General features: G+C 42.3%; 1 protein-coding gene across 1 annotated transcript in view; it reads left to right on the forward strand.

Annotated features, from left to right (window-relative positions):
* Window positions 1-20,351, forward strand: part of LOC137509805 (receptor-type tyrosine-protein phosphatase S-like) — a 782,862-nt gene that overhangs the window by 183,750 nt on the left and 578,761 nt on the right. Inside the window, exon 5 of the mRNA XM_068233857.1 lies at window positions 5,371-5,559. Within this exon, the coding sequence (XP_068089958.1) occupies window positions 5,371-5,559 (189 nt within the window). The remainder of the gene's footprint in view (window positions 1-5,370; window positions 5,560-20,351) is intronic.

Here is a 20,351-nt window from a genome sequence, read left to right on the forward strand (position 1 = left end):
AATTTTTTCAACCCTATTAAACTGACTTAGGGGAATGCTCTCCTTGACACTAGTGGGATGGAAACTCAAGTAGTGCAGTACGGAATTTCTGTTTGTAGGTTTGACATAAGGATTTGTGTCTGCCCTGGCGCCTGATGAGTACGTCCAGAAATGCAATCTTGGAAATGTGGAAGTTAATTTAATGTAGGGGCACTGTACATAAATTCATCCAAGGTAGAACACGGCCCCCTCCATATGCAAAACACATCGTCAGTGTACCGCCATTAACAGATGGAATGTTAGTGGAACAAGAGACTGTGCTGGGAGCCATGACGCAGAAGCAGAGGCAGCTGTGACTGACAGGAGCAGGGAGACAATAAAAACAGCCCCTGTCTTTTGCAAGTCTGAATGATGGAATTTGATAAGACCCGCAGCCTACGCTGGCGGACAAGCTTTTCAACTCCCCAGGCAGCACCAGAGTGAGATCGGAACAAAACAGGTATCCCCTGAATACCTTAGGCTGTGTGTCTGTTTAACCTCCTGGGTACCTGTTTGAAGATATGTAGGAGCTAGAATGGAAAATCACCTAACAATAGCATGTGTAAAGTTTCTTGGAGGTTAATCTAAGCTGTGGCAATTAAATAGAATGTTAAGAAAGACTAATAGACAGATTCAGAGCAGATTCAGAGCAATCAGAGGCAGTAGAACAAAACATGTACATCTAAAAGGATATCGGGATGCCTCACAATGCCCTCACTGCACGGAACAGCTTGTAACAACACAGAGACACTCCACTCTCTTCTGCTAAGAACAGGTTTTTGTCAATGGGCTTCGGTAATTTACTGTACTTCTACCGCACCTGTGAACATTTTTATGAATTAGCACACAAAAGTCTAAAATACCGAATGTGGTACTTTCCCGACCAGAATTTTTTTCGCACAGCCTTTGCCAATGCCCCCCGCAGCTCACACATCACCCCAGTACTGTAAACTCTTCACTGGTTGCCAGTAAAATGGAGAATCAATTTTAAGATCAGCCTGCTGACATTCCAGGCTCTAAACCACATGGGACCCAAATACATAGCGGATCTATTGGAACTTTATGCCCCTCCACGCACCCTCTGCTCTGCCAACAAGATGAAGCTGGTTATTCCCAGGATACACCTAACATTTGGTGCTCGGGCCTTTTCCTATGCAGCCCCTACTCTATGGAACTCACTTTCACTATCAGTACGAGAGGCTCCTTCTCTGGACAGCTTTAAAAAAAGGCTAAAAACTCACCTCTTTTCGCTAGCCTTTGAGACTGCATAATCAGGGTCACAGTTCTTTGAGTCCCCAGGGAGAAAAGCGCTATAAAAATATTATTGTTATTGTTGTTGTTGTTAATGAATTGATCCCTATGCCCTCCTCATAGAGGCCCATGCATAGATTAGCATAGGAGGGGGTCACGTTGGAAGCCATCGCCGTGCCCCTGCATTGCTTAACCCCTTGTGTACCATCAGTCTCTGGCCCCTATTGCCACAGACCCCTTTCTCTGCCTTCGCTATGACGGCAGAGTTTCTTTGCAGCCGGTCAGGAGCCGCTTTCATTGGCTCCAGACCCTGTCCGTCAATGGAAGCCAATGGGATTGGCTCACTGTGATCACATGGGCAAGAGCCAATGAAATCTGCCCCTGAACAGCTCACAGAGCTCTGCCATCATGTAGACTACACAGACGGCAGGGACAGAGTGACGCGATCGGCGTTAGCGGCATGAGCGTGTGACGGGGACGCTGAAATCTATGTCCTGTCAGAGCCACGCAGCCACCTGCAGGATGTAGATTTCAACCAAAGTGGTCTGGGAGCAGATATAGAAACGCCTCTTAAAGGGAACCTTAAATGAGAGAGATATGAATGTTTCCTTTTAAACAATACCAGTTTCCTGGCAGTGCTACTAAACTCTTTGGCTGCAGTAGTGGCTGAATCACACACCTGAAACAAGCATGCAGCTAATCCAGTCTGACTTCAGTCAGAGCACCTGATCTGCATTCTTGTTGAAGGGCAGTGGCTAAAAGTATTAGAGACACAGGATCAGCAGGAGAGTCAGGCAACTGGTATTATGTTAAAAGGAAAAATCCATATCCTTCTCAGTTTAGGTTCCCTTTAAAACAGAAGTAATTAACCACTTCACATCCAGACCTTGTTTTCCTGCTATGGACCAGACCAGTTTTGACGGTTTAGCTATACCCCTATTTTATCAACAATAACTTTGTCCTCACTTATGACACCTAATGAGATATAGATATATATATATATATATATATATATATATATATATATATATATATATATATATATATATACACATATACATATATATATACATATACATATACATATACATATACATATACATATATATATATATATATATATATATATATATATATATATATATATATATATATATATATGGTTTTTGTTCAAGACAAACTAGACTTTAATTAAGCAGTAGTTTTTCCCCAAAACAATTTTGTTTTCTACACATTTTAATGTGAAAAAGAGGGAAAAGATTGCATTATTTCTCAGTTTGTATCAATTCCAGTTTCAAAATAAAAAGTGCTCCTGTAGATACAGTAAGACCACAAATTTTATTTGGCTATTTCTCCCGTTTACCACAAATTTTAGATCATGTTCCTGTCACAATTTATGGTGATGATATTTGGTTCTGAACTACAGTGTGGACTTTTCACTTACAAATTAGAAAATATTACAAGTGTTTTTAATGGTAAAAAATAGGGAAAAAAGGTTAGTGGGGGAAGTTGATTAATCATTTTATTATGTAGAGAGTGTGGTCTTAAAAGTGGGTGTGGTCTTAACCACTTGCCGACCGCGCACTCATACCGCGCGTCGGCAAAGTGGCAGCTGCAGGACCAGCGACGCAGTATTGCGTCGCCAACTGCAGGCTGATTAATCAGGAAGCAGCCGCTCGCGCGAGCGGCTGCTTCCTGTCAATTCACGGCGGGGGGCTCCGTGAATAGCCTGCGGGCCGCCGATGGCGGCTCGCAGGCTAAATGTAAACACAAGCGGAAATAATCCGCTTTGTTTACATTGTACGGCGCTGCTGCGCAGCAGCGCCGTAAGGCAGATCGGCGATCCCCGGCCAATCAGCGGCCGGGGATCGCCGCCATGTGACAGGGGACGTCCTGTCACTGGCTGCACAGGACGGATAGCGTCCTGTGCAGCCCGGAACACCAGGGGGGCCAGGTAGGAGAGGGAGGGGGGGGGGATTTCGCCGCGGAGGGGTGCTTTGAGGTGCCCCCCCCCCCCCCCCGCAACACCGGCAGGCAGGAGCGATCAGACCCCCCCAGCACATCATCCCCATAGTGGGGGAAAAAGGGGGCGATCTGATCGCTCTGGATGCACCCTGATCTGTGCTGGGGGCTGTAGAGCCCACCCAGCACAGATCACAAATAACAGCGCTGGTCCTTAAGGGGGGGTAAAGGGTGGGTCCTCAAGTGGTTAAAGTGGGCATGGTCATACAGTATATTTTATTGTAATAGATTTCACTCCATCCCCAGTGTTACGTTTTACCCTATAAACATTCATTTCATCTGCAAACCCCCAAGAAAAAAAAGTTTAACTAAAAGCCTAGCAGAATCCCCGTATGTTCCCCTGGCAGAGTCAGCCAAGCTTCTCCAATACCAGAAATGTCAAACTGACCCCCTTTCAATTCTGCCTGCCCCAGTATAGATAGCAGATATTCCCTTAGCATAATTGGTGAGATGTGCCCGGAGTGTTAGGTTTGCCATCCAGTATAAGATAGCCAGATGTGCCCTCACCATTATGTGCACCCCTAGTATAGGTAGCCATATGTGCCCCCTGTAATACCACCTCCTATACATAGCTAGATGAACCCCCAGTATTTGACCCCCCCCCCCCCCCAGTGTAGCTAGCCAGATATACACTTAATGTTATAACCCCCCCCCCCAGTATAGATTGCCAGATGTGTCACCTGTATTAGGTCCTCCCTCAGTATAGATAACCAGATGTGTCCCCTGTATCTGTCCCCCCACTATACATAGCAGATGTGCCTCTGTATTAGGTTCAAGCACCCCCCCCCCCACCCCGCCCAGTAAAGATAGCCAGAAGTGTCCCCAGAATTAGCCCTCCGTCACAGTCAGATGTGTCCCCTAGTATTACCCCCCACCCCATCACCAGGTGTGCCCCCAGTATTAGTTGCCCCCCATAGGTAACAAGATGTGCCCCCAATTTTTGTTAAATTAATGGGATGCTCCCTCACATTGACCTGTCCCCCCCCCCCTACATGGACAATCTGGATGGGCCCCGCTCCCAATCGGGGAGTTCCGCCATGCAAAGTGTGCTGGAAGAAGCCTATCTCATCTCTCCTGATTGCAGCGACGCTCCTGCAGCAGAAGCCTCCGCGCTCAGCTTTTCACTCAGCCCCATACTGCCGAATACCTGGTCCCGGCTTGATGACGCCATCAAGCCAGGAACTAGATATTCGCCTGTAAAGGGCTGAGTGAAGAGCTTTGGGCGGAGGCTCCGTCTGCAGGATCATCGCTGGAAACAGAAGAGGTGAGACAGGACTCTTCCAGCAGGTTTTTCCAGAGATCTTTGCATGAAGGGGGAGAGATGAATGATCACTAATTGGCTAAGGGAACTAATTGGCTAAGGGAATATATATTCCTTTACACCAATTAGTGCTGCAGCTGAAAGTGCAGGGGGCGGGCACGTGAGCATGCCCGATGGTGCATAGCTGTGCCCCAAATAAAAATCATACATCTACGTCCTCCTGGCTTGGGTGAAGTCACAGAGGATGTAGATATACTGTAGTGGTACTAAAAGTGGTTCAATTTCGGTACCATCTCAAGCAAACTGACTTCTGTCCCCCTCCCTCCCCTATTGAAGAAGGAATACAGAAGGCCCAAGCTGAGGTAGGCGGTGTGCTAATCGGCAGCGTCGTCTACCGCGCCCCACCTCTTAAATCCAGGAAATAAGACTGGACTGTCAGCATGTGTGGGAAAGCTTCAGAAGAGGCCCTGTTGTGAAAAACGGCTGTTAGGCTACCGATCTGTGCCCAGCACCTACTATCATGTATTTCACCCTATTGTTAGGACACACCTGCTTGTGCAGTCTCAATTTAATGCTTGTATGTATTTATACTTGTGCCACTACCAATTAAAATACTCCAAATGCACTGCAGTGATGGACTCTTGCATCTCCTTTTTGCAATGCAAGATTTATTTTCAGCAGTGGACAGACATTATGCACCTGCAAAAATAGACATAAAGATTATCTACTAGATGTGTCTGTGTACAATTGTATTTGTTCTATCTAATGTGTAATCTAGTGCTTGGTAAATGTTAGTGCTTATTCATTTTTTTGTGCAGAGGACCAGCTCCCTCCGGGCTTTCCAAACATTGACATGGGACCACAGCTTAAGGTTGTTGAGCGTACAAGAACCGCTACTATGTTGTGTGCTGCTAGTGGAAATCCAGACCCAGAAATCACTTGGTTTAAAGACTTCCTTCCGGTGGATCCTGCCATTAGTAATGGACGAATCAAACAATTAAGATCAGGTAAGGATTCAGATTGCATTATTGGGAACAACATTAAGATGTTTTGCAATAGGATGTGTTTAGGGTATAGGAAAATGGGGAAAATAAAGTTTTTACTGCTTGGTGAGGCACTGTTCTATAACCAGTGTTAATCTAATTGTGGGTTAATGGCATAGAAAACATTGAAGCCGCAGGACACATATGACAGGTTGGGAATGTAGAGAATGTTAAACAACTAGTGCAACATTGCCTTTGTAAAATAGAAGGCATTTACCTCTTAACAGTCTAAGGTTATATCCACAGACAAGGTGTTGATAACTCACTTCAGGATAGTGAGCAGAGCCTTGCAAGACATTTTGTCACTTCCATGTTGCTAACTGGGGCATTCAGAACTTTTGGTAAGTAGGCCAAATACTGCCTTATACACACAAAGCCATGGACTCTAAATAGTATACAGCTGTTTTGACCTATTTGGCCATCATTATTACAAACAAATTAAGATCCAGAGATAATTAAGGCACAGAGTTAGATTATAGGCAAACAGATCATGGTCCTAATTTGCTTCGATATGAGGAATATCTGTGCCAAAGATCAAGAGATCATAAGTGATTCTGCAGAACTCACATTGAACAATGAAAAGTTGTTGAATAGGTGGCCAGAGCAACTCTCACCTCGGCAATATTACCATATATATACATGCCTTCCACGCATATGTCACCTGGCTTGTAGCAAATATCAATTAAAGTGGAGATTCACTTTAAAAATGTATCTGGGCTATATGTTGGTGGTTTCGAATCAGGGGTGAGCAAACTTTTTGACTCATTGGACTAATGTGTTCTTAAATTTGACAGAGGAGCCAGACCAAAAGCCCCCAGGGCTAGGTAGCCACCCTCCACAGTATAGGTAGCCAGATGTGCCCTCAGTATTAGGTAGCCCCCTCCCCAGTATAGCTAGCCTTGTATGCCCCTAGTATTAGGTAGTCCTCTCCCCAGCATAGATAGCCAGATGTGCCCCAGTATCAGGTAGCCCTCAATCCAGTATTGATAGCCAGATTTGTTTCAAGTTTTAGTTAGTCCCCCAACACAGCATAGTACAGTATGGGCAGCACGGTGGCATAGTGGTTAGCGCTCTTGCCTTGCAGCGCTGGGTCCCCGGTTCGAATCCCAGCCAGGTCAACATCTGCAAGGAGTTTGTATGTTCTCCCTGTGTCTTCGCGGGTTTCCTCCGGGCACTCCGGTTTCCTCCCACATCCCCAAAACATACAGATAAGTTACTTGGCTTCCCACTAAATTGGCACTAGACTATGATACATGCACTACACAATACATACATAGACATATTACTATGGTAGGGATTAGATTGTGAGCCACCCTAAGGGACAGTTAAAGGGGTACTATGGTGAAAAATTGTAAAATGTTAAATATGTGCAAACATAGACAAATAAAAAGTACATTTTTTCCAGAGTAAAATGAGCCATAAATTACTTTTCTCCTATGTTGCTGTTACTTACAGTAGGTAGTAGAAATCTGACAGAAGTGACAGATTTTGGACTAGTCCATCTCTTCATAGGGGATTCTCAGCAAGGCTTTTATTCTTTATAAAGATATTCCCTAAAAAGGATTTAACCAATGATGCTGGCCATCTTCCTTGCTTGCTACACAGTTTTTTGGCAGTTGGACAGAGAAACTGCCATTCACTAAGTGCTTTTGAAAATAAACAAATCTTTGAGAATCCCCCATGAAGAGATGGACTAGTTCAAAGCCTGTCACTTCTGTCAGATTTCTACTACCTACTGTAAGTGACAGCAACATAGGAGAAAAGTAATTTATGGCTCATTTTACTCAAGAAAAAACATACTTCTTATTTGTTTGTTTGCATATAATTAAAATTTTAAATTTTTTCGCCATAGTGCCCCTTTAAGTGACAAGACAATATACTCTGTACAGCGCTGCATAATATGTCGGCGCTATATAAATACTTAAATAAATAAATAGATAGCCAGATGTACATCCAGTATTAGGTAGCCCCTACTCGATCCGGTATAGATAGCCAGATCTGCCCCCAGAATTAGTTAACCTCCTACCTAGCTTAGATAGCAAAACATGCCTCTAGTATTAGGCAATACCTCCCCAGTTTAGATAGCTAGGTGTGTCCCCAGTATTAGGTAACCCCCCCCCCCCCCCAACCCTGTATAGATAGTCAGATGTACCCCCAGTATTAGGTACCCCCAACCCAGCATAGATTGCAGATGTGCTCCCAGTATTTTTACCCCTTCCCACCCAGCATAGATAGCCAGATGTGCCCCTAGTCCCCACTACTCCTTCCCATATTCAGAGCAGATCAAACAGAGTGTGCTTGTATCTGTCACTCAGCTGCTGGAATCCCTCTTCGGCCCTGTCGCAATGTCTTATCTCTATGACTCCCTCTAGCAGCGCATGGATAATACTGGGTCCCTCTACCAGCAAACAGGGTCCCTTTGCTTGCTCCTTTATGCAAACCATAAAAATGATGTGTGTTTCTGCATAATCTAACCTGGTCTCTTGCTTCGCAGTTTGCTCAAAACCCACCCCAGCAATCCAAGGATCTGTTTTACTGCTGATGACAACATGGTCTGTACTAGCCTTGTGCTTATTGGACTCTATAGTTTTATGCTGGGGATACACGGTACGTTTCTGTACAGTGTATCGAGCAGCTGATCCGGCCAGCTGATAATATTCAGCTGGTCCGATCACGCTGTTCGACCCCCGCCCGCTCGATCCCCGCCGGCGGACAATGGCAGGGAATCGAGCAGCTGATAAGGAGCGCCGGCAGAGAGGAGCGGTAATCGCCCGCGCGGACGAACGGGGGGGGGGGGGGGGGGCGATCCGATCGACCCGTATATTCCCAGCATTACACACTTGAGGTTGTTGCTAGGTTATTCGCCATTAGTTCTGAATGCTTCATTTATTCACATAAAGGAATGATTTCCATGACCACAGTGTTGTTGCGTAAACACTGGTAAAATTACCAATTGTTTTGTAAACCAACCACATTGTTCTATAAAGTCAGAAGAATGTACTCTAAAGGCCAGTACACACGCTCAACCAAACTGCCGTATTGATGTCTGATTTTGGTCTGTTGGATGACAATCAGATGTGTGTACATGTGGCAAACGACTAGACAAGCAACTGATAACAGGCGGTTTGGCTGATCCATCAGGCGGATCAACTCACACGACTGTTAGGCTGATATCGTGAATTTGTCCGTGTGTACAACATCGTTTGAACACATATTTTTAATGTGGCCATGCCGTGCAGTCCATCGTTTTGATAGCGTGCATTATGTAAATGAGTTAGGGCTCATTCACACTACAGAGCGCATACACGAACGCGATTTCGTGTATGCGTTGCCATCGTGCGGCCAACGCACAGAATACATGTTGTGGTGCGCTAGGAGCGCAGACGTTGGCAGCCAACTAATCAGGAGAATGTGTGCGTTGTGCGATTAGATGTTCCCAGAAGCGTTACATCGTAATGCATGGGAACGCACACCTGTAATGTGAATGGTAACATGAAAGTCTATGGACTTTCATGTTGCCATGTAGATCGTACACTATGTGCGTTGCGTCAAAACTGACAGTGCAGCACATAGTGTGAATGAGCCCTAAGTCGTTCAGTTTGTTGGTGCACAGAAAATACAAGTCACGTAAATGGTTTGTCGTGTTCTCATTCATGTGATGGTGTTGATTATGCACTTTGTTGGACATGTGTACGTAGCTTAAAACGTACTTCAGTTCTTACTTTGTACAGCGCCACGGAATATGTTGGCGCTTTATAAATCAATAATAATAATATGTGTCATGTGAATCTGTTTACACTATTACCTTGTGAATGGGGTAATTAAACAAGCAAGTAAAATCAGTGGGTAGGCTTCGAAAGGGTTTTGTACAGTTCCTGACAATTTGCTGAGCTCTCCTTTGGTTATGTACAGTAGATGCACACACATACAGTATGTGTGTTTAGTATGCATATTCCAGTGGAGGAGGGAGTAAGAAATCCCGGAAAACTATATATCTGCTTTAATCAACTGATCATTAATTGTCATTTCTGCTGCTTTTTGGCTAGAAATAAAGATAGCTTTTATGTTACATACACTTGATATTGAACTGACACATTTTCTGTGGCACATTCAACAAGACACAGCACAAACTATTTCTCAAGGGGGCTCACAGTCTAATGTCCCTACAGTCTAATGTCAATTTTAATTTACTGTCTACTGCATTGGGTGTTTAACTAACATTGTTTGTCTTATTGCCTTATAAACTTTTGCATTCCAGTTGTAGTTTAAAGAGAACCCGAGGTGGGTTGTAAGAATCCAATTAGCATACAGAGGCTGGGTTTGCATATAATGCCCAGCCTCTGTTGCTTTACTGTCTCCCCCAGTCTCCCCCCTACGCTCCGCTGTGCCCCCATAAATCAATCGTCGTGCTGGCGACACCCAGCTGGCTGCTTACATGTGAAGTGTCAGTCTCTGCCACTCCCCCGCCTCCTCCATAGCGCCGGTCCCCGCCTGCATCCCTTCCCTCCAATCAGCAGGGAGGGAAAGGATGCGGGTGGGGACCGGCGCTATGGTGGAGGCGGGGGAGTGGCAGAGACTGACACTCCACATGTAAACAGCCTGCTGTGTGTCGCCAGCACGGCGATTGATTTATGGGGGCCAGCAGAGTGCAGAGGGGGGCTGGGGGGAAACAGTATAGCAACAGAGGCTGGGTATTATATGCAGACCCAGCCTCTGTATGCAAATTGGATTCTTAGAACCCACCTAGAGTTCTCTTTAATTGTTTTGCAAGCTTTTAAAAAGTAGGTTTAATATTTTAATTGTGTACTCACTCAAAAGTTGTTCTCTGCCAAGCAAGAGTTTTATGGCTTGTAACTGCTCATCAGTAAGGCTATCGTTCCTCTAAAGCCCCATACACATGCTAAACAGCTGTCTTTTATGCTTTCAGGCTCGTTACACACCAAAAGCGTGCAGGAGAACGGCTCCTGCACGCGTTGCGGCGTGTCGTCGGGAAACTCCGGTGCGACGCTGAGTAGCGGCGGTGGTAGTTAATTACCTCGAAGGGGAAGCGCTGATTCCCGATGATAAAATGCGCCGGGACGCGTCGTACCGCAACGTATCGAAACGCAGCGTCGGGTGTGAAAGGTAAAAGGAAAGTCTATGGACTTTCCTTTTACCTTGGTTAACGCAAAGTATAGACTTTGCGTTAAAACGCCAGAAGTGGGCTCTGGTGTGAAAGAGCCCTTACAACTTTTGTTGTGAAACAAGTTGAAACAACTAAAAAAAGTATTTTGCTATTGTTCAAACAGCTGCTAAGACTGTTGGATTGACTGCTTATCAGTCTTATCGGCTGTTTGAACAATAGCAAAATACTTTTTTTTAGTTGTTTCAACTTGTTTCACAGCAAAAGTTGTGAAAGCATAAAAGACCACTGTTGAGCGTGTGTATGGGGCTTAAGTCCAACTAGAGAGAACGTGTAATTTGCATCCTTACAGCAAGGAAAAGAAAAAAAGATACATGTATGCATTCTGTGCATTCAGAAGTATTGCTATTTAGCAAATATGTAGGCTATTACAGAGTAATATATATTCCAGTGTGCTTATTGCTTCTTGAAGAGTCTCGGTCATCAACTGTTCAATGGCATTCTGTAAAATACAGCAGTTCTTTTAAATCATAAGCATAAGATTAATATAATATTAACAATGTTAAGAATAAAAATGTCTGAAATGTTAATATTGTTCTTACCATAGAATATTTTGTCTTTGTATCATCCCAGAAGTGTGGGCAGTCTAGTGAAATGTACTTTCTTTTTCTGTGTATCATCCCAGCTGGCGGCCAGTCTAGAGAAATTGACTTTCTTTTTCTAAATGTAGTACACGACTTGGTGCATAGTGAAAGTATGACATTATCTCAAATTTTGGACTGGGTGGTCTATACGTTTTTCTTGTGTCTCATAACAAGTAGGGATTGCTGGTGAAGTTTGCAAAGTTAATTTTTAATTTAAATTTAAGATTTTTAATTTCAAGACATTTTTTCCTAAATATACCAAGAAAGAGGCAACATTTTATAACTTATAACTAGGAGACAAGCAAATCTCTGATTAGCTAATGCTGACTGACATTTGCTAAAAGTAGATACCCATTACACAAGAAAGCAGACACCTATGCCATGGTTGTATGGGGAGGGCAAAGATGTGCTGCCATTTTTTGATCAACACTCAGATTGTTTTTACTTATTTATTTTTATTAATCTCTATGGGTTTTTAAGAATTTTTAGTTTGCAAATGTCGTGTAACACAAAAGCAGGCAGTTTTACCCATTACTGGATGTTATTTGTATTTATTCAGAGCTGATGTCTGCACCAGCCCATTAAAGCAAATCTGTTTTATAAATAAACAAAATAAGATAAATGTTCATAGTTATTATGAGTGATAATAAGGACTATTTTGCTATTTGTTTTGTTATTTGTTTTGTGGGCTGGGTGTTTTCTAATCCATGGAAGAAAGCCTCATTTTATGTGTCAGACCATCTGACTAAAAGTGGGCGGATCGACTAGGAGACAGATCCCTCTCTCATGGATCAGAGAGGGTTCTGTTTCCTGCCCATACACCACAAACGTTTTCTGACAGATTTTCAGCATGAAATATATTAGAACACAGCCTAGCGGCTCCATCTCAACAGCCTGCCTATTTGGCCCAAAATCAATGGAAACATCAATTGGGCAGTCATTTTGCATCACAGATTTTCCTACAATGTATTAAAATTATTGTATTGGAAGGTTGATTAGCCCGCAAAATCGCCTGATGTATGGCTATCTTTAGGGTAGTGGTGCCCCATGTCAAAGTGCCACAGGTATGAAGTTTGTAGCGGCAACCAGTGATGTATCATGTATGTATATTAAAGGTTATTATATTCTATTTTATAATCAGAGAAGATTACATTGAAGTCATACATGAAGCAAACATATCAGCACATGCAATGTTTCCACCATTTTGCTTTGCTTCACAGGATCTTAACGCAGGCAGTTCACTTTTATTGTGTTAATTCAGTCAGAGGGTAGCACACTGAAATCAGTTTTACCTTTGTAAATATAAAAGTCACAAAAGGACTGTCAGATTTTGTTGCTGCTCATCATTTTTTATCAGTGTCTTTTCCATGGTATCCTCCAACAATCAGAGATGTTCTTTCATCTTGATTTGTAGAATGCTAGCGCCTAACCTTTACATTGATTTAACAAGCTTTGCTATTTTAATTTTTTTGTGTTTGTATGGTTTATGTTAATGATTTGTTTGTTTATTTTTACTGTTTGTAACTTATTCATTGCAACTCTGAATCCTATTAATTTGTATTGCCTTTTATTGTCTTTTTAAGTATAAACATGGAGAATGTGCATTGTATACATACCTTTGCATCAATGACTCTGCCTCTGTAAACATACTTTCTTTAGCTCATACACACGTGAAACCTTTCCGCCCAACTATCATTCATATTTGGTCTGTTGGGCTTGTGAATGCAGGACACCCGATCCAAGAGGCAAATCGACTGTTGGGCTGATGTTTTGCAGTTGGCCGCATACAAGTCGTTTGAACAAGTTTGACTTTTTTTTAATGTGGCCACATCGTGCAGTCCATCGTTCCGCTACCATGCGCTGAATGTAAATGAGTTGACCATTCAGCTGGTTGATGCTGGACAAGAGGTGCAATCGCTTGGTTCTGCAGTCAGTTATGCCGTTGGGTTGTTTGTGGTTTATTCACATAAAGTTCTTAATGTGTTAAGACACATGGGACCATATGCAATTCACTTTTTCTCCTGAGTTTTCTCCAAGGTGATATTTTTTAATGTGTCAATAAAATGCTTTTCAAGCCAACAGAAAGCAAGAAAATACTCAGAATAATGTTGATAGTACTTTTTAGCTACTTTTCAGTACTTTTCACAGCTGAAAAGTGCTAGAAAGTTATTTTAAATAGAAGATGAAAAACTATCTCCTTTGAGAAAACTTAAGTGAAAAAGTGAATTGCATATGGGTCATGAACCCATATGCAATTCATTTTTTCTCCTGAGTTTTCTCCCAGGAGAGAATTTTTAATCTTCTATTTAAAACAACTTTTCCACAGAAAAAGTACTGAAAAGTAGGTGAAAAAGTATTATCAAAATTATTTTGAGTATTTTCTTGCTTTCTGGAAGCTTGAAAGGCATTTTATTGACAAGTTTAAAATTATCACCTAGGAGAAAACTCATGAGAAAAAGTTAATTGCATATGGGCCATCATATGGTTTTCTCCTAGGTGGGCCATGGGGGAGTTTTCTCCTAGGTGATATTTTCACAATTTGTAAATAAAATGCCTAAACTAAAACTAATAAATGCCTAAACTAAAGCTAATAAAAATTTGGGATGCATTAAATTCCTTGTAATGAAAGACATCCATGGCTACAATGACTAGGTAATGCCCAGTGATGTTGATCCAGGGAATTTATTTGATTGCCATCTGGAGTCGAGAAGGAATTTTTTCCCCTTTTGGGGCTAATTGGACCATGCCTTGTAAGGGTGTTTCGCCTTCCTCTGGATCAACAGGGGTATGTGAGGGAGCAGGCTGGTGTTGTACTTTGTTTTCTGGTTGAACTTGATGGACGTATGTCTTTTTTCAACCCAAATAACTATGTAACTATGTAACTGCTAGCAAGCAAACAAATACTCAAAATAATTTTTACAATATTGTTTCACCTACTTTTAGGTATTATTACAATTGCGAAGTGCTAAAAAGTTATTTTAAATCGAATATGAAAAATTATCTCCTAGGAGAAAACTCATGAGAAAAAGTGAATTGCATATGGCCTATGGCCCATTTGCAATTCACTTTTTCCCCTAAGTTTTCTCCTAGGAGATGATACTTTTCTTCTGTTTAAAGTAAGTTTTCAGCACTCTGCAATTGAAAGAATAACAAAAGTACTTTCAAAATTATTCTCTAGTTTGCTGGTGGTTTAAAAAATATTGTATTGACAAGGTGTAAAAATATCACCATGGGGCTGAAGGAAGCCCCAGGTATGTATGAAACTTTAATTTTATTACATATTTGGTACACTTAAATGGCCAACTACTTTCACATAGGATAAACATTGATGAGCTCAGATTTATTTTCCTGGTTTACAGGGAAGTGAGGTACAAACAAAAAAAAAATCTGCATATGAATATAGTAGCTCCCATCCTTAGTCATAGGTGCTGGTTACAAGCCACAAGAGACCTGACAAGCATGTGGTCCCGCCGAGCTCTTTTTATCAGCCTGCTACACCTATTATGAATGGGAACTGCCTTGCAAATGAAGTGAAAAATCTTCTTTCTTTGAGGGCTGGTGTACACCAAGAGCACCTCTAAATGCTTTTAAAAATGCTACAACTTTGAAAAGTGCTTGGCTAATGTATTTGAATGGTATGGATCACACCAGAGCCATGTGATTTTCTCCCACACGCAAACGCGGGTCCTGCAGCATTTCTGTGCTTTTCTGAGGCAATTCAACCTCAATGTTAAGTATAGGAAAGTGGAAAATCACTCTGAAAAGCACTAGAACAGAGCAATTTTCCAAGTGTTTTTGTTATAGAAGCTAATCAGTTCCAGCTCTATTGTAACAAAAAATAAAAAACGCTACACCAAAACGCTCCAAGAATCGCTAGGCATGATTAGAAAATCTCTAGGCACATGCATAGAATCACTCTGAAAAATCACTTCAAAAAGCTCTGAGGGTTTGCAATTACGCTAGCGCTTTTTTGTGTGCAGTTACCCTCACAAAGCCTAGACAATGGACAATGGGACTCATCGGACACGCCACTTTGGGGTGCCAGAAAATGAGGTGGCTAGGATCTTTCCCAGTTGGCCGTAAGTTTAGAAATAATAAATACACTTATAGCATGTCTTTTAAAAGTTTAGCCCTTCTTTACATTGATAGAGGTTCTCTTACCAGCTTGAGTGCAGCACAGTGACCTTTATCCATGTTGATTGAAGAGACACAGCTCTCAGAGTTTTCTTTGACCTCTAGCACATGTAATCTCACAAGCAACACTTACATCCACTGGCCATTTTATCGGGTACACCTTGCTAGTACTAGTTTAACCCCTTTTTGCCTTAATTCTTTGTGGCACAGATCAACAACTTGTTGGAGACACTTCTCATAGATTTTGGTCCATATTGACTTGATAGCATCATGCACTTGCTGAACATTTGTCTGCTGCATCTCTATTATGTAAATCTCCCTTTCCCCACATTTCAAAGGTACAGTACTTTTATTGAATAAAGATCTGGTGACTGGGGAGGCCTTTGAATATATTGAACTCATTGTCATGTTTCGGAAACCAGTTTGCGATGATGTGAGCTCTGTGACATGGTGCATAATTCTACTGAAACTGTCCATCGGAAGATGGGTATACTGTGGCCATATAGGGATCGACATGGTCAGGAACAGTACTCAGGTAGTCTGTGGCATTCAAACACTGCTCAATTGGTACTAAACAGCCTAAAATGTGACAAGAAGGTGGCCCCTACATCATTACACCACCACCAGCAGCCTGAACTGTTGAAACAAGGCAGGATGGATCCACTCTTTCATGTTGTTTACACCAGATTCCGACCCTATCATCTGAATGTTGCAGCTGTAATTGAGACTCATCGGACCTGGCTACATTTTTGCAATTTTGCATTATCCAATTTTGGAGAGTCTGCTGTTGCTCTTCAAGCTTCTCAAACTAGTCTGCTCATTCTCCTCTGACCCCTGACATCAATAAGGCATTTTTTTGCACAGCTGCTGCTCACTGGATATTTTTTAAACCAAACTCTAGAGATGGTTGTGCAGTAAAATGCCAGTACCTGAATTGCTTATAGGAAATGCTCAGATCAGCCCTTCTGGCAGCAACAACCAGGCCATGTTCAATAGTGCCATAGTTACTTAAATTCCCTTTCTTTATACTTATGCTTAGCTTGAACTACAGCAACTTGTCTTCACCATGTTTAGATGCTAAAATGCATAGAGTTGCTGCCATGAGTTGCTACCATGTGAAACGCTGATTAGCTATTTGTGTTAAGCAATTGAACAGGTGTGCCTAATAAAGTCGCCAGTGAGTGTATATTTATATTTTTGATATGTCACAAAATCCCTGTCACATGTATCAATATATGTGCATCTGGCTGAATTAAATCAGTTGAGCACCAAAGTTTGAAAAAAGAAGCTGCATCTCTTCAGTTAACTTGGAAGAAGAGTGAAAGCAAGTTGATAATTCTTAAAGGCAACTGAGCCTGGCAATAATTTTATTTTTAAATGAATTTCCCCATGAGGAAGGTTTGTAAGTGAGTGTGCCATGGGGGGTGTTTGGGGTGACATCAATACTTACACATGCCTTGATGCTCCTCTGGCCCCCAGAGGAGATGGGATGCACCATCTTCTCCACAGAGACACTGCAGCTGTGCCAAATTTTCAACTTCCCAGGTAAGTGTCACGTGAACACCACGATGCAGGCCAGGAAATGTAGTCCATCTCTGTACCCTCATCCATGGACTACATCCCCAGGCACAACACCTAGCCTGGAAGTTAAAAATTGAGCATAGCTGTGATCTCTCTGGGCAGAAGATGGCACATGGCCAGAGGAGCAGCACCCCGCAGGTAAGTAGTGATGCTTCTCCCCCCCCATCCCCCCCCCCGCACCACCACACTGCACACACCATTACAAACTTCCTTTATGGGGAGTATTAATTAAAAGAAAAGTATTGCCAGGTGCTCCTTTTCATGCCCTGCAATCAGGTTGAATAGAGGACATCCTTACTCATTGGGGAGAGTAGATGTGCTTATTCCATTGATTTGTTATCATCGCATTAACATAGCACCATACACCCCTGCCACCTCTTTGCTGGGCATCCCCAAATAACAAAGAGGCGTCCATTAAGCTTCGTGGGGAAGTTGAAGGATTTACCAGCTCCCTTACAAGGCAAATCCACATTACTCATAAGCATAGTGGACTGATATACCGAGCTGGGGTGGGGACTAGCATAATTTTAACTCTAAATTACTCTGGATGGTTCAGAGGCTTCCCAGATCCTCCTATAGCTCTCCATTGCTGCCCAGGACCCTCTTCTTTTTTGTTGGATTGCTCCTGTTCATGTACAAGCACATCCATACTGGACGTACACAAGTATAGTCCGCACACAGTCCAGTAGAACAAAACCGCTAGCGCAGGAAGGAAAAAGCTATACTTGCACAAGCACAGTATGAATGTGCTCATACTTGGATAGGAGCGTGGCTATGAAAGCATGCTCATAAAGCTATTGTGGCATATGTTCAGAGGGTCTCAGCACAGGGACATCAGGCTTGAGGAGTTCCCACTACTAAGGTAAGCACATTTTTTTTTTAATTTATACCTCACTTCAGGAACACTTCCATAGAAAAAATATATATTGGTAATTTTGAACAATATCTATGAAGATATTTTGTTCAATGGAAGAGATTATTTTGACAATGTGCTTAATGTATAAAATAGTCAAAGTGATAAGATGTTTACTATATGTATTAACTTAAAGGTGTAATAGAGCACTGTGGCTTAATGTTAGTGTTTTTTAAATTTTTTTTATTACAATTGTTATTTTAAATAGATATTTTATGCATGTTCCTTCTGTATTTACTGGAAAGAAAGAATAGTCTTGCTTTACTGCTTAGTGGTAAAATATTTTAATACCTCCAGTAGCCATCAACAACTGGTACATGGACGGATGATGGAGTGCTGTTATTCTCTTTATTATGGTTTTATCAGGGCGTGTGCTATCAGACACACACATTACATAGTTATGTGGGTTGAAAAAAGACATACCTCCTGAACCTGAAAAATCTGATACAACACTTGCCTGCACCTCACATATCTCAGTTGATCCAGGGGAAGGTGAGAAACCCTTATAAGGCTTGGACCAATTAGCCCCAGAAGTTAAAAAAAATTGTTCCTGACCCCAGATGACAATCAGATAACATACCTGAATCAACTCTGATCATTACCTTGTTATTATAGCAATTGATGTCTTTCAATGCAAGTAAAGCCTTTAAGTCCCACCTTAAATGCAAATATATTTAATATATATAATTTGCCATAACTACTTGCAGTAGGGGTAAGGAGGAGAACAATGTTCTTGGCTGAGACAATATGCACTTGGAGACATTTCAGAACTCTTTCCAACCTGAATAATTGCAAATACTTTCTGTTTTAAGAAGGCACATTTTGTTTTCCAGAAGTATTTTAGTAAGTGGGCTTTTTCCATGCCCGCCGGCAGCCACTTCCTGTTTCGGTGACAGGAGCTGACAGGCTGGGGACGCGAGTGATTCTTCGCGTTCCTGGCCACAATAGCACCATCTATGCTGCTATAGCATATATCATATACCATATAGCAGCATAGAGGGTGCTAATGTGTCTGGGAACGCGAAGAATCACTCGCGTCCCCAGCCTGTCAGCTCCTGTCACCGAAACAGGAAGTGGCTGCCGGCGGGGCCAGGAGGATTAGAGGGAGACGGCGAGGGCAGCGGAGAGCTTCAGGGGGCTATTGGAAGCCCTAGGTGAGTAAAACTCATTTTTTTTTTGTTTGACTTAAGTGTCCCTTTAAAGGTTTATGTACCGCAACAGTACAGTGATGCTTCTTTCTGCTCACAAACACAGCAAACCAGTGGTTGGACCTCCAAAACATTTTTTGAATTCTTTAAAATATATATTTATAATGAAAAATACAATTAACAAATAATACAAGTGTGCTAAAACCACTATAGCATTTATGGCTAGAACCCGATTAAAGAAAGCCCAAATGAAAGGAATGTGGAAAGAACCATTGCTGACCTCTGTAAAATGTCAGTTGCTTGATTGTTGTGCTACCTCTCCAAAAAATACTTTCTGGATCATCGACTCAACTAGATTGGTCAGTTGTTTTGACTCCAGTCCGTCTTCTGTAGCTGTACATTTCCAGATACGTGATTCAGAAACTTCTTTAAGGGACCCTGAGCAGACTTTGAAATTGGCAAATTAACTTACCTGGAGCTTCCTCCAGCCCCTCGTAGTTGATGAAGTCTCTCAGCATCCTCAGGGCTCCCTCCGTTCTGCCCCCAGTGGCAGGAGGGAGTCCGGAAGATGCCAAGGGACTTCATCAACTATGAGGGGCTCGATAAAGCCCTAGATAAGTTCATTTGCCCATTTTAATATCTGCTCAGGGTCCCTTTAAAGCAGAGTTCCCCAACCCTGTCCTCAAGGCCCACCAACAGTACATGTTTTGCAGGAAACCACAAACATTCACAGGTGAAGTAATTAGTATCTTAGCAGAGCCAATTATTTACCTCTGTGGATTTCCACAAAACATGCACTGTTGGTAGGCCTTGAGGACAGGTTTGGGGAACACTGCTTTAAAGGACTCCTGAACTGATAGGGATATGGAGGCTGTCATATAACTTTCCTTTTAAACCATACCAGTTGCCTGGCAGTCCTGGAATACTCTTTGGCATGCAGCTTGCAACTGAAATTTGACTAGATTAAGTTTGGCTTTAGTCTGGAACACCTGATTTGCATGCTTGTTCAAGGTCTATGGCTAAAGTATTAGAGGCAGAGGATCATCAGGACAGCCAGGCAAGTGTTATTGTTAAAAAGAGAATAAAAATAGCAACCTCCATATCCCTCTCGGTTTGACAGGCAGACAGCTGACTTTGTGTAAAAGAAAATGCAGTCACCAATATCTTTTCAGAGCATTTTTTTTTAATTATCGGGTAACTAATCTGATTTCAGC

The sequence above is a fragment of the Hyperolius riggenbachi genome, chromosome 1 (assembly GCF_040937935.1).
Source record: "Hyperolius riggenbachi isolate aHypRig1 chromosome 1, aHypRig1.pri, whole genome shotgun sequence".
NCBI lineage: Eukaryota > Metazoa > Chordata > Amphibia > Anura > Hyperoliidae > Hyperolius > Hyperolius riggenbachi.